The following is a 15,000-nucleotide window of genomic DNA, read 5'->3' on the forward strand; positions in this document are numbered from 1 at the left end:
ATGAGTTTAAGTACTTGGGATCAACAGTTCAGAGTAATGGTGAGTGTGGAAGAGAGGGTAGTAGGTAAGTGGAGGCTCGAACATGTTTTGTGGGGGAATTGAGGATGGATTTATATCTATAGTGAATGTGTAAGTCAAATGTCATGTGTTCCTCAATTATTACTCTTAATGTATGTGGGAAACTGCTTCAATTGTGATGTTATTTTGGGAAAGTATGGTGAAATAGCCTTTATTTACGGAGGTATTTTTCGTAGGGGTGAAAAGCATGAGCCATGTTTTGCTAAAGTTAAGGGTAGGTGGTTGCTATACATCCATGTCTCGATGGAGGTAAAGGCTAACTGAGTTCTATGTTGTACTTCAGAAATGGAATCGGCAGAGCAAATAATGGTCAACTCATCTGCATTCTGAAAGAGATACTTCACTTAGAGATGAATGGAAACTGTTAAGGAAGATGCTGAATAGGAGGGGTCCAAGCATGCAGCCTTGGGGAACCCCAATAGGAGTGTTAAGATAAGGAGAGAGGGAGTTTTGCCATGTCACAGTCTGCTGTCTATCTTTTCAGCAGCTTGAGAACCAGTTGATAGAGGAGGGGACAGGCCACTATTGGAGAGTTGGGTTAGGAGTAATGGGTGGGAGACAGTGTCAAATGCTTTTGAGGGCCTAAAAATAGGGAAGAAACTATTTTACCAGGTTCTGTTAACTGTATCATTAAATGATATGAAAGAGGTAGTTGTACTGCGACCAGGCCTAAAGCCATGTTGGGTAGGAGACGGTATTTGGTTTTTAGTCAGACGGTTTATTATTTGAGTATGTATGTGTCTTTCCAAGATTTAGAATAAGACGGCTATTAGTATGAAGTCTGAGAAGTCAGTATTGTTGCCGCCTTTATGAAGAGGAAGAATAAATGCTTTTTTCCATATTATAGGGACAAAAAATTCAAGAATGGATCAATTTAGGAGTATAGCAATCGGGTGGGCAATAGCTTCAGCTGCGAGTTTTAGGAACTGTGCGGGTAAGTTGTCAGGAGTGCAGGAGCAAGGTCTGAGTTTGACAAGTATTTATTTTATTGTGGCAATAGCAATGGGTTTAAAAGTAAATATGGAAGTAGATTGGGTAGAGAGGTTGGAGGGTAGAGGGAGAGCAAGAAGATAGTTCTGAAGGAGTTGAAGGGTTTGAGTTGCTATGGGCTTGGGGAAAAGTAGCAGTAATGTGTGCTATAGTATCAATAAAGTGAGAATTGAAGACAGTGGCTAAATCCTTGGGTGCTTTTTCAGGGTGTGGATTTGGGTTGTTGTTTGTGCCTGGACTTAGTAGTGTTGTAACAGAGTTCCAGAATTTTTAGGGGTTTAGCTTGTAGTCATTTTGAAGTTTTAGGTAATTTTTTTGTCTTTGACAATTTTTATTTTTTATTTTATTTCACATTTGTTAACCAGGTTAGTCTAACTGAGCACAGGCCCATTTTCAGTGAAGACCCGAGGAGAAAAGCTCCAATACAGACAATTACAATTTGGTTTTACATTAGTATAAACATCAAAATACAAAAGACAATTTTATAATATATGTATATAACATAGTAAGAGAAAAAAACTTAATAATGTACAAGTAAATATAAAAATGAAAATATAGTACCTTCCATACATAGTATATAGTTCATTAGCTAGACTGAACATAGCCAGCAGACATACTGTTCAAAGGTAAAGATGCAATAGATAACAGCTGGTAGAATCAGGATTAGGTTGGGTCATGGCAGGGACATAGCCATGTGTTAAGGAAAAAGTTCTTCACTTCCTTCTTGAAGTGGTTAGTTTGAGTAATGCAGCGTAAATTGGCAGGGAGGTTGTTCCAGGATTTCGATACGGAGGATTTATATAGAAAATGACCAATGTTAATTCTGGAGCTATAAGTTTGGAGAAGGGATTTGTCAGCACTACGTAAGGGGCAGGAAGGAGTATTGCAAGTCACTAGATTGGAGAGAGAGGGGCAAGCATTAGGGCTATTGAGAAGGAAGTGGGTCATATGGAGTTGTGATATTTTGAGTTGATTGGAGAGTTCGGTCCAGTGGAGTTTGTTAAGAGCGAGGCAATGGTGGGTACAATTAGGTAAGTTAGCTGAAAATTTAGCAATATTGTTATAAATCTGTTCCAGTTTGGAGAGCAAGCAGGATTGAACGTTAGTAAGTACTGGGGCTCCACAGAGGAGACTTGGAAGTAAGTAGGCTTGTGGCAGGGATAGTTTGGCATCAGGAGATAGAAATTTTTATTACGATATAAAAGGCCAAGTTTTTGGTTGGTTTTCTTAATTGACTGCTGGATATGCAAGTCAATTTTTAGTTGGTCATCAATTGTCATCCCTAGTAATTTTGTGTGGGTTTCAGTGTTAATGATGGTGTTATTTAGGGAAGTGATAGAGAAGGAGAGCTTTAGGTGGTCACTGGCCTTGGGGAGAAAGAGGAAGATTTTTTTTTTTCTTTCGGATTCTGAATAAGTTGATTATCATTAAGCCACTGAGAGGAAAGATTGTTTAGTCAGTGTCTGTACTTGTGAGATTGAGTTTGAAGATGTGATCAGAGTAGAGTCATCTGCATATTGTATGAGGGTCAAGTGGGTAGTGGAAGAATGGAGGTCATTGGTAAAGATGTTAAAAAGAAGAGGTCCCAGGATGGAGCCCTGTGGTATACCAGTGTGTATGGGCAGAAACATAGAGCAAGAAGACCGGCACTTGACTGATTATAGTCTGTCTTTGAGATAGCTGGAGAACCAGCCAGTTTGTTTAGTAGTTTGGAGAGTGACACTGTGTCAAATGCTTTTGAAAAGTCTATGAACAGAGAAGAGACCATTTTGTTTTTATCTCTAGCATCTGAGATAGTGTGAGTAAAGGATAGAAGGGCAGTAGAGGTACTGTGGTTTGGTCAAAATCCATGTTGGGTAGGAGAAAGGAGGTTATTGTGCATAAGAAATGTCAATATCTGGTTATGTAAGCATTTTTCAGGGATTTTGGATAGTGGGGACAGTATAGCAATGGGTCTATAGTTGGAGGGATTAGTAGATTTGCCACCTTTGTGAAGGGGAATAACATAGAAAGACTTCCAGATGTTGGGCACGGTAGCTTCTCTGATAGCTCTATTAATAAGAATTGAAACTAGATAGGCCATAGTGTTGGCTGTTAGTTTGAGAAAGTGTGGGGGGTGTTGTCAGCAGAGGGAGAGCAAGGTTTGAGGTTTTAGAAGGAGAGATTTTATGTAGGAGGTAGTGATAGCATTGAGAGAGAAATGTGTTTCATTATTTGTGGTTTGAGGAGGTGTTTTTTGCGGTGACAACCAATTACTTTACTTGGTTTCTTAGTTGTTTGAATTTTAGAAGGTCAGGTGGGTCTTTATTTGCTAGCCATGTTTTCCAAATTTTGTCTGTCATAAGTTCTTTAGTGGTGTTAGTGAGCCACGGGGCATGGTTTGTTTTGATTTGGTTAAGACCAAGTTTATTGGCGAGTTTATTTAGTATTTCTGGGAATGTTGAGTTAAAGTAATTAACTGCTTCATCTGAGGGAAGAGTTTTCAGCATGATTTTTTTGTAGGTTTATGAAGGTGTTTGGGTCATAATTTGAAAGGTTTCTTATTAGTTTGTATTGGTGTGATTTATGATGGGAGGGGACAGACCGGTGGGCAAAGGCAGGGAGATGGTCACTAAGGGTATTGGGAGAGAGTGCCTGTAGATGATATTTTGTTGGAGTCAGAAACCAGAATCCAATCTAGAATAGAACCACAGTTGTTGTTTTTGTTAGGTCTATCGGGGTGTGTGATAACCTGAGTAAAACTGAATAGATTAATGTTGGAGGATGGAATATTACCTGCGAGTTCTAGCCAGTTGATATTAACATCACCTAAGATTATGATTTCGTTGTTGATATTGGTGGAAATCCAGGCAAAGATTTCCTCAAGCATAGGAATATTGTTACCAGGGGGGATATAGGGAACTACTAATCATAATTTTTTTAGAGTCATTTATTTCTAGGAAGGGAATAGGAATTTCAGGATTTGGAAACTGCGGAGTGGAATTTGTAAAGGGAGTAGTTTATAGGCGTTCGGAAAAAGTAGAGCAACACCACCACCCTTTTTGTGGGGTCTATCTGCTCTTATGTCTGAGAAGTCAGGAGGGAGAAATTCTGAGTCCTAAATGTATGGTTTAAGCCGTGTTTCTGTAATGGCTTTGATGTGATTATGATAATAAAAAATCCAAGCAAGGAATTCTGAGACATTATTGTGAATGCTTTCTACATTTATGGTCACCATATAAGTCATATCCTTAAAGAATGTGTTAATGTTGAAAGGGTACCTAAGGGGCTGCGTTGTTTTAAATTTCCAAACAACGTGCAGCCAGGTACAATGTATTATGACAAGTTAGTCAATATTTTCAACAAAGCTGGTTTGCAGGTATTAGAAGTTATGGTTGAAGAATATGAAGCGAAGTCTAATGCACTTCTGAAGGATTTAAATGTTATGAATGATAAATTAGTCAACAGTTCAGGTTTTTTATCTGTCAAAAAAGGCTATGATAATGTATTCGACGAAGTGGATCAATTCTGTTTGAAAATCCTTAACAGAAAGATTCACAAGTTAGAAAGAGACTTGAATGAATATAGAGAAGGGTTAGCATACCCAGTAGTTATGAAAAATAAACAAAATGATGATTATAACAGGAATCGAATGCAAGCTAGCGCATATAGAAATGACTATGCAGAACCAGCTACTGAACCATTAAGAAGGAGTGAAAGATTAGCAGAAAAAAGTAGGAAAAATACACACCAGGATTTTCACTTTCCCCAGGACAGGTTCATGGGGAGGGGGGAGAATTATCAGCAACAGAACTGGAGGAAAACTTAGATTTAGGTGGTATTAACATCAGCTCTTTAATTGATGATGGTCAGGGAGTGACAAATTCACACGAGAATGAAGAGGTTAAAAAATTTAATCTAGTTAAACATAAAAATTTTATGATATACAATTTTACAGAAGTGGAAATCAAAAATGAATATTTTGATTTATTCACAAAAGGACTACATTTTATCCCTGCCTATCCAACTGAATTGTCAAAAGCTCTAGTAGACCTAAAATTATTTGTAAGACAGATGAATTTAATTTTAAGTTTCAATGGACAGCCCCACAATAGAAACACACTAGTAAGAGCCAGTACTTTTAATCCCCCAACCCACCCATGCTTAAAAATATTCAAAGAAATGGCCACTATAGAGATGAGAAAGATTATTAATAAAAGAGTAGAAAGATTACCGGTGAATATGAAGGCTGAAGAAATATCACTAATACAGTTTTTAAGGAAAGAAAAGTGTAGGACCATAAAACCGGACAAGGGAGGGGGGTTAGTCTTGATGTATACACAAGATTATGAAATGTACATGTTTGATTTATTGCAAAACTCTGAAAAATATGAACTAGTTTCTAGAAATGAAGTAAATCTGGCTTACTCTAAAATTAAATACACTTTAACGGATCATTTATTACAAGGGTTCATCAACGAAGAACTTTATAATTATTTAAATGTCAGCAAACCTAAAATCCCAATAATTTTTGGAATTCCAAAGACACATAAAGGCCTAGAACCATTAAAATTCAGGCCCATTGTCTCAGGAAAAGGAGGTGTTTTGGAGCCCATAGGAAAATTTGTTGATTACAAATTGAAAAGTTTTGCCACTACACTGCAATATATATGTAAAGATTCTTGGGATTTCCTAAGAAGTATTCAGAGTGGATTATTTCAAGTGGACCTATTATTAATTACCATTGATGTCGTAGACCTGTTCCCGAGTATTCCCCATGAACAAGGACTGGAATGGTTTATTGATACACTAGTTAGAGAATCAAATTTGTCAACTAATACTATCAATCTACTAGTGGAGTTCATGGAGATTATTTTAAAGAACAATTTCATGTTTTTTAATGGAGAAATTTATAGACAAAGGAAGGGGGTGGCAATGGGGGCACCTTGCGCCTCTATGTATGCCAATATAATATTACATAAATGGGAACAAGAATTCATCTTTTCAACTGAATGGAAAGAATGCATTAAGCACTATACAAGGTTTTTGGATGACATAAGTATTTTATGGACAGGCACTGAGACACAATTTATGGAATTTTTTGAATACATTAATTCCACAACTAATTTCCTGTCATTTACGTACAATATAAGTGTCTTCTTTCCTTTCCCCCTTCCCTCCTCATCTTTCCTCCCCTATTCCCTTCACTTTCCTTTCCCTCTCTTTCCCCTTCCCTCCCCTTACTCTCCCCCCCCTCCTCCCCCCCCCAAACAAACCCTTAAACCAACCCCTTCAACCCTTTCCCTTATTCCCTCCCTTTTTCCCCTTTCTTCCTCTTCTCTTTTCTACTTTTTCTTTATTCTGTCCTTTTTTATTATTTATCTTTCCCCCTTTTTTCTTCTTTCCTTTACTCATTTTTCTAGTTAGCACTCTTAGTAGATTGTGCAGTGTGATTGTGCAGTATGATGTTATCTACTTTCTAGTAAGAATGCCATACAATTTAATCAAATACTTAGGGTTTCAAGAGTTTTTACTTAATAGCTTTAATAATAATTTTTGATTAGATTTGATTTTTGTTTTATATATTTTTATATGGTATGCTTATACGACATATAAATTTGTGCATGATGTCAAGCTGGTATACTGCTGTTCTTAACAACAAAAGTTCCTACTATTTCTAATTTGCATAATTAATTGGGCCTTTGCCGCCAATTTGGCTTATTAAATAGGGTGTGTTTGTGTATATATACTGCTGCATTTTTAAAACTATCATAATCTGAAGAAGCGCACTTGTTAGTGCGTGAAAGCGCTTGTTTTTATTGAAATAAAACAGTTTTTATCATCATCGTGGTGGTTCCAGTAATTTGTTGGAATAGATTATTTTAAAGAACAATTTCATGTTTTTTAATGGAGAAATTTATAGACAAAGGAAGGGGGTGGCAATGGGGGCACCTTGCGCCTCTATGTATGCCAATATAATATTACATAAATGGGAACAAGAATTCATCTTTTCAACTGAATGGAAAGAATGCATTAAGCACTATACAAGGTTTTTGGATGACATAAGTATTTTATGGACAGGCACTGAGACACAATTTATGGAATTTTTTGAATACATTAATTCCACAACTAATTTCCTGTCATTTACGTACAATATAAGTGAAGAAAAAATGAATTATCTGGACGTTACAATTTCTAAAGACTGTGTCAACAACAGGTTCACATCCAAATTGTATAGGAAACCCACTTTTTCCAATACTTATTTACATTATGCAAGTGGTCACCCTTTCTATCAAAAGAAGGGTATAGTTAAGGGGCAAATGGCAAGAGCTTCAAGAATGTCCAGCACCCTAGAATTCTTTATTGATGAAATGGTGACAATAAAAAACATGTTTTTTGGAGAGGGGGTATCCTGAAGACTTGATAGACACATTGAGCAAAGAAGTTATTGAGCATAGAGAGCAAAAATTTCCTCCTTTATTAGGTTTAGGCCAGAGTAATGTAGTGAATTCTAGCTTGAGTAATACAACAGCATTCACTAACAGTTACACTCACACCTACTCAACTGATTCACAGCAAATTGAAGGGGTGATTAACGGTTCTAACTGGACACGATGAATTATGTAAACATATCCCGAAGCATCCAAAATTTACAAGGCGTAGGGACACTAACATAAAGGAATTGTTTGAGAAATTTCAACAGCCAGAAAGAACTAGTAACAACAGGAAGTTGAAAAAAGGCACTTACAAATGTGGAAGCTGTAAACAATGTGCACACATTATAAATAGTGATTCCTTATTTATTCCATCTAGGAGTTTTTGTTTCAAAGCCAGTATTCACACAAACTGTGCAACACAAGGGATTGTTTACTTAGGTTATTGCACCAAGTGCCACAGTTTCTATATAGGAAAAACAGAAAGGTCTCTGAGAAAGAGGATTTATGAACACATGTATGAGGTTTCAAAGAAAAAAGACACAAATGCCTTTTACAAACACCTATTACATTGTCCTGAAATGTCCATAAAATTCATAGTGTTAGAACAGGTGCAAGTGGATAGTAGAGGGGGAGACTGGGAAACGCGTTTGGAATACAAGGAATTGTTGTGGCAACTTAAATTGGATGCTGCCACAAGTCCCGGTCTAAATGATAGTATAAACATTAAAAGTGTTCTTAAGCTAAGAATGGCCAGATTGTGATGTATATATCAAGGAGGCATTGTCATGAATTAAGATGTTATCAAATGTGTATTAATCTGTTTCTAGTATAGTGTTTTAATAGTTGTGCATGAAAGCTTCATATAAAATTTCATAATAATCTATGATTGCAAGTCATTTTTCAAGCCATATAATAATTTAAAGTTTGCAAATTCATTTTAGTGTGTTTTAAAATAAGCATAATCCTTAAAATAACACAATTTTAAACTGCATCGATCTCCATTTAAAATTAATTTATTTAACAATCAATTTACTTAAACATTTTAAAACTGTTATATATGGCCCCATAATTAAATAATTAAATACACGATTTGCTGGGCATTGTTTTATAAACTTGGTGTATATTCATATAGTTTTATATATATTTATTATACATTTATATATATATATTTTTATACACTTTTTTAATTTTTAATATTAAATCTTTTGAATGTAAATGTAGTGATAAGCACAGTAAAGTGATCTCACATGTTTTATTTAAGGTTTTCCATTTTACGGAGTAATACTGGTATATTCACAGCAGTAGCAAGTATACTGTTTACTGCTAGTTTGAAATGTTTTGTGTAACTTTAAGAACTTAATTAATCTAGCTATCACATGATGGTTAATTGTCCCTATAAAAGATGTTAGAAATCCATTACTTTTGATCTTGAAAAGCTTGGATGAGACCAAGCCGAAAGCGCTTGATTCAACTGTTTGGATTTATTCACGTATTTGTGCTCTACCAAGAGGCAGTATTGTGGTGAAAAGATTTAAACTGTTTGGTGTTTATTCACGTAGTTGTGCTCTACCAAGAGACAGGATTGTGCTGAAAAGCAAAGCGATTTAAACTGCTTGGACCAATTTTGTACTTGTGCTCTACCAGGAGTCAGTTTCGTGCTGAAAAGCAAATTCAATCTGTGTGGATATTTTCAGTTGTTTTTGCTCTACCAAGGGTCAGTATTGTGCTGAATAGCAAAGCGATTTAACCTGCTTGGTTTATTTCTGTACTTGTGCTCTACCAGGAGTCAGTTTTGTGCTGAAAAGCAAAGTTTTTAAAAAGAGTTGGTGTTGAACAATAAAATCATTTATCCAGTACCTCCGTTGGCTGTTTCTTAGCAGTGGAAAGCTTGCTTTGGTGTTTTTGGTGCTCACATTTGTTTTATCATGGTCACCATATATAAAGATTTTTTTGGAATTGTCTCTATAGGGTTGGGTAGGAGTTGGTCCTGGATTGGGATGGAAATTCCTGCATAGAGGTAAGGTAGTTAATATGCAGGCGTAATGCACCAGCTTTTCCTGTCTACTGGTTTTAGAAAAGTATAGATGAAAGTCAGTGATGAAAAAGTTGGGATGTGAAAGGTGGGTGTTTTTATACTGTAAAAACATTTTTATTCTGAATAGCAGAATAAATTTTATTTGGTATAGGTTAGAATCTATGTCTGGATAACTATCTGAGAAGTGTTTACTGAGATAAACTTTCCCACAAGATGGCAAGACATTTGGGGATTTAATAACAGCTTCTACCTTACAATCTTAGTCAGTCAGAACCCTTTGGTATTGGCTTTTACTTCAGAAAATAGATGCCAAACAGGACAGGTACCAGCACAGAACCATGAGAAATTCCACTGGTGACTGTTCTCTTTATGGAGGTAACTTCCCCTAATTTGATTATCTGAATCCTATCTGTAAGTCAGTTGGCAATCCAGTGGGTGACATGTGAGTTTATTCTCAACTTATTTAGCTTTTCTGCTATGCTTGAATGGGGAACTGTGTCAAAATCTTTCCCAGGTTGAGGTATGAGGTGTATACCATTTTGCTTTCATCCATTGCTTTATTGACCTTTTCAAAAAAATCCACCAGGATGAGTAAGCCTGACCTACCCTTGATGAAGTCAAACTGAAACAAGTCCAGCGTTTGAAGGTTCCTGTGTCCAGATTCACTCCATAAGTATTTCCATTCCTTTTCTTATGAGGCTGGGCAGACTTACGGATCTGTAATTACCTGGGTCCGTAGAAGGTCCTCCCTTCTGCAGGAGAATGACTGTATCTGTTCTCTATTTGCTTGATACAAAACCTGTATGGAGGCTGAGATTAACAGTGTTGTTAGGGGTGTGATCAAGTTGTGATTCAAGCTATTTAAGATGCATCCAGGCATATTGCCAGGACCCATCAATGCAGTACTTTTAGACTTTGGTAGCACTTTTAGGACTTGGTCTTGTGTGATAGCTATAGGAGAGCCAGTTTCAGGTATAACTTTAGGGAGAGACAGAGGGGAGAGTGGGGTAAAGTTAGAGCTAAATTTATCTGCCAGTAGTTATTAATTATTATAACCTTCAAAGAATGTCTTAATCAAAAATAGGAAGGTCATTCAGTGACAAACACACCATATTTGTATTATTATATGTTACATAAACTATTCACCTTCCTCTACTAGTAATATAATATACTAGACTCATTATATTCAGTGCTATTAGGATATTAAGAACACCCATAATCTACAAGGTTCAATTATACCTTGTGTCCTGTTGTCTTTTTCTGACAGGTCAACAGGTTAAAGTTATGTTGAGACCATGGAATACCACTGGCTGATGAATGGAATGACTGGTTTGATTCTCACATGGGGTAATTGGCTAGGCTTAAAATGATCCCCGAGGACAGTTAGCCTAGTACTAATCTATGAATCTATGTATTTATTTCAGATTAAAAGAGATGAGTCTACTGCTGATTGTAAGTTTAATGATGTTCTGTGACCAGGTAGTATTTTTTGGAAGTAGTAGCACTTTTAAGCTGATCATGACTTGAAGGATATTACATAGGGTTTTAGTTTAGATTCCGAAGTGACACCAGAAAACTATAGGTAGGAGTTATAAAACTCATGACACACAATACCAGAGTACATAAAGGGAGGATGACAATGTATTATTACGAGTAAGGCTCCTTGGCAGGAGCTATGGGTAATACAAGGTTTGTGATTTCAACATTAAATTATCTGCAATGGGTTGAGCATATGTTGGTTTCTATGATGGTTTAAAAGAGCCATTAGAGTTATAATTTGTATGACATTGTTTCAGGAAGAAATAACAATTGTCTTGAAAAATTTTACTGTATTAGTTTATAAGAAACTAACATGATAATATACTGAAATAGAAACATTACAAGAATGGTTTGACCTATGCAGAAAGAAAAACAAGAAGCAAAAACAAAGGGCTGCAGAAATAAGTGTTATCAGGCACAACACAACAGTATAAACCTCAAAGAACCAGTGAAAATACTTACTGTGGACCACCTCAGGGCCTGGTGGAACCTGTAGGTACTGAACCTCCTTGTTCTGCACCTGGCATGTAGATTCCCGTTGTCGCAGCTGCTGTTCCAGATTACGCACACGATTCAAATGCTTCTCCGCCAAGGTTGTCTGCAAAGAAAACAGACATGCAACTATGAATGTGGACCCTGAAACTGTCAGCTAAAAAAAAAAAAAAAAAAAAATAACTGTTAAATTTTATAAGTAACCGCCACAACACTGAGAATGCTTGCCAGATGAAAATATTTGCCAAAGGAATTGGAAAAGACAGTACTAAAATCACATTTTTCTCCTGCACATTGTAATTTTGATCCCCAAACAAGAGCAAGTGAGTTCTAAATCCAGAGAAACAACCCCCACCACATTGACAACACCCCCTCAGACTATGTGATACGTCCCAGACAACAGTATGAGTGACTGAGATGTACAGTTATTTGACAAGTTGTAACAGTACGTGTCTAAGACTACATTTTTTGTCCCAAGCATAACTGTTATTTAAAATCAACATCATTTAACTTTTACTCACCATTAAGAAAAATTCAACACAATCTTTCCAACACTTAATATTCAAAATATTGTAAAGCTTTAATAACTTTACAACTATTCAATAAAGAATGAGTCTTTAAATGAAAGTACACCACAAAGTAAAGTAAAATAAAAAGGGGGAAAAAACATGATACGTAAGTAAGATATACAGACTCTAGTCAGGTTTCAGAAAAAGGCCCAGCCACGAACAGTATGTCTGCAAAAAAAGTGGTCTGTTAGTGCAACTGCAGAATCCAGCAATTCAGAGACATATTAGCCACAATGAGGAAATACCTCATTATCAGCTAAATTGCATGTCTATGTATTGCACAGCGATTACCGCAAGCATTAGCAATCTTTTTCTGCTGTCCTTGTTATAATCACTGCTGGCAGTTAATGCTTTGTATTAATACAGGCCATCCCTCATAAATCACAAAAGAATCCAGTCAGGCAATAACACCAGTTATTAGTTTCATTCTTGTTAGTGTTGTTCAGAAAATACACTGTGATGCAAGATCTGTTACTCTATTAACTCTTTAAATGGAATACAGTTATACATATAAAGACTCTCGGGTGTCATCTAGTACCCCTGACCTTGTCTGGCAATCTTAAGTATGACCCACATGCATCATGGACTATTCCAGTCAGTCAATAATGCCAGGCAACAGAGTTTCATACCTTTTCTTCAATATGTCAAACCATGATAAAAGAATATGAAGTATAAGAAATCACTAGGTAGGAACCATTCAAAACTGCAAAACATGTTCTATTAACTTTTACAGTGACTTAAGATTATTAATATATCTCCCGCCAGTACTATCAGATGTCCTCCTTAGTCAACAGGAGTTTATGTATGGCAGCCACATACACACACACACACACACACACACACACACACACACACACACACACACACACACACACACACAAACACAACTCACACACAGCATTCTGTCACCAGGGCCAGATCCATCACAAGGCCACCTAGGCAGCTGCCTAGGGCCTGGTGCTAGCTGGGAAGCCAGGCCACGGTCATGGAATAAACTCTAAAACAAGTACTTCACAAATGTCAGGACATTTTTCTCTTACTGCTGCCTGGGATGTTTACTATAATGGCTGTTGCTGTCCGTGCATATACTCTTACCATATAATCACCTGCTGTTTAAGGTCTGTTTAGTATACAGCTCCAATGTCACTGACAACCAATGAAAGACACGAGATAAAGAACAGATTCCCTGAAAAGCAGCGCTCATGATTTGAAAGTCCTTTCTTACAAACAAGCAACCACCGAATGGAGCAGAGCTTGTACAAGCATTTGGAAATGCCATATTTCCACAAGGGCTGAGCTTGCTTAGTTGCTTTCAACAATGAAATCATAATCCTAGGTAATAAGGCAGGTGGCAGCAACTGCTTTTTGGTGTGTTTGTGTGTGCAAGGGTGCCAGAACACCCCCTCTTGGGTGTAAAGAGAGAGAGAGAACTAAAGTGGTCATCCCATATGAGTTCCCAGGCTGAAACTGCAATACTAAATGGAAATTCACACATGCGAATGGTCACACATTGAGTTAAAAATCATGTTTATCTGGCACCAGAGCATGGATTTTCTGCCTGGGAATGTGCACTTTTAGATGAACCATGCATAATATTCACAAACTGCAACAGATGAGGTTTGATGAGAGAACTGCCCAGCTCTGAAATGAAAATATTTTCCAACAGTAGTAGTAGTAGTAGTCATGGTGGGAGGGGGTGAAATTATTAATGAGGAAAGCCAAAGTACTGTATTTTTTTTCTTTCCCATTTAGGAAGAACAGAGCCGCCATGACAGTTGTTTGCACATTGGGGATTGGGGTTGCTTTTGTTGCTGCACTGCCTTTTTGTAAAATTGAGTTGAGTGGTACTTCTTTCTTCTCCTTTGCTTTGGCTTGTACTGCTCATAAGAAGGCCTGTACAGAGTTCCTAAGACTGTACAGGAGAGATTGCCTTGCCACCTCTCTATTTATCTACTTCTTGGCTGATTTATATTCACCAACAATTTTATGAACTGTTAATCATACTGGTACATTTATGTGACGTGGCAGCTACCTAGGTAAGTTCTGAACATCAAACCTCTCAACTTTTTTGCTCATGTTTTAGTTACAAATGCCAAAAATCATCAGGGCCACCTTCTAAATACTACTGTATTTTACTTTGAATGTTAATAGAACACATTTTGCACAAACATGCATTTAAATTCCAGAGGAGTAAGATGTATAAAACTCTAATGTCTGTCGACTTCTTTGCTCAAGAAATCTGGGCAAAACCAAATATAATGGGGGAGGCAAAAGGTCAAAATAAGGAACAGATTTTAAATATTGCTTTTACAAACTTACAAAGCTGCAAGAATAACTAAAACTAATTAATTATAAACAAAGGGATTGTCTCGACATCTAGGAATGTCATCACCCCCCCTTTACTCAGCCCTCATTAGGCCATCATTAAATATAATGCCCTCTTTGGCATGGATCTATCCAGACACATGCAACAACTGGAATGTCCACAACCGCATCTTACTAAAAAGGATACAAGGCCTAATCGTGTCCTACATGGCCCCTCGAATCCCTGCCACTATACTCAGTGTCCTACAGACTGCGGTATCCTCCAACCCAGTACTACTGGATTTGCTGCACATCAACAAGTCAAATGTCATCAAAAATACTCAGTCTAGGGATGTAAACCTCTGCTGCAGTATCAACGGAGTGACAGGATACCACACTGCTCTGGAACAGACTCCCCATCGATGTAAAACAAAGCTCATCTCTGTCCATATTCAAGTGTAACTTGGATCTATGAATAGGAATCAAAAATGTACCCAAGGACTCCCTGAGTGCTACAAATGGACAGAAACAGCCCCAAAATGCTTTATACCAATGATGGGTCCACTCAAATGATCTA

The 15,000-nt window shown here is 37.0% G+C and overlaps 1 protein-coding gene across 1 annotated transcript in view; it reads right to left on the minus strand.

Annotated features, from left to right (window-relative positions):
- Positions 1-15,000, minus strand: part of TBKBP1 (TBK1 binding protein 1) — a 2,809,732-nt gene that overhangs the window by 871,540 nt on the left and 1,923,192 nt on the right. Inside the window, exon 6 of the mRNA XM_044055270.1 lies at positions 11,521-11,656. Coding sequence (XP_043911205.1) covers positions 11,521-11,656 — 136 coding nt within the window. The remainder of the gene's footprint in view (positions 1-11,520; positions 11,657-15,000) is intronic.

Source organism: Protopterus annectens, chromosome 13.part0 (genome assembly GCF_019279795.1).
Source record: "Protopterus annectens isolate FY-2018-M chromosome 13.part0, PAN1.0, whole genome shotgun sequence".
In the NCBI taxonomy this organism is placed as follows: Eukaryota; Metazoa; Chordata; order Ceratodontiformes; family Protopteridae; genus Protopterus; species Protopterus annectens.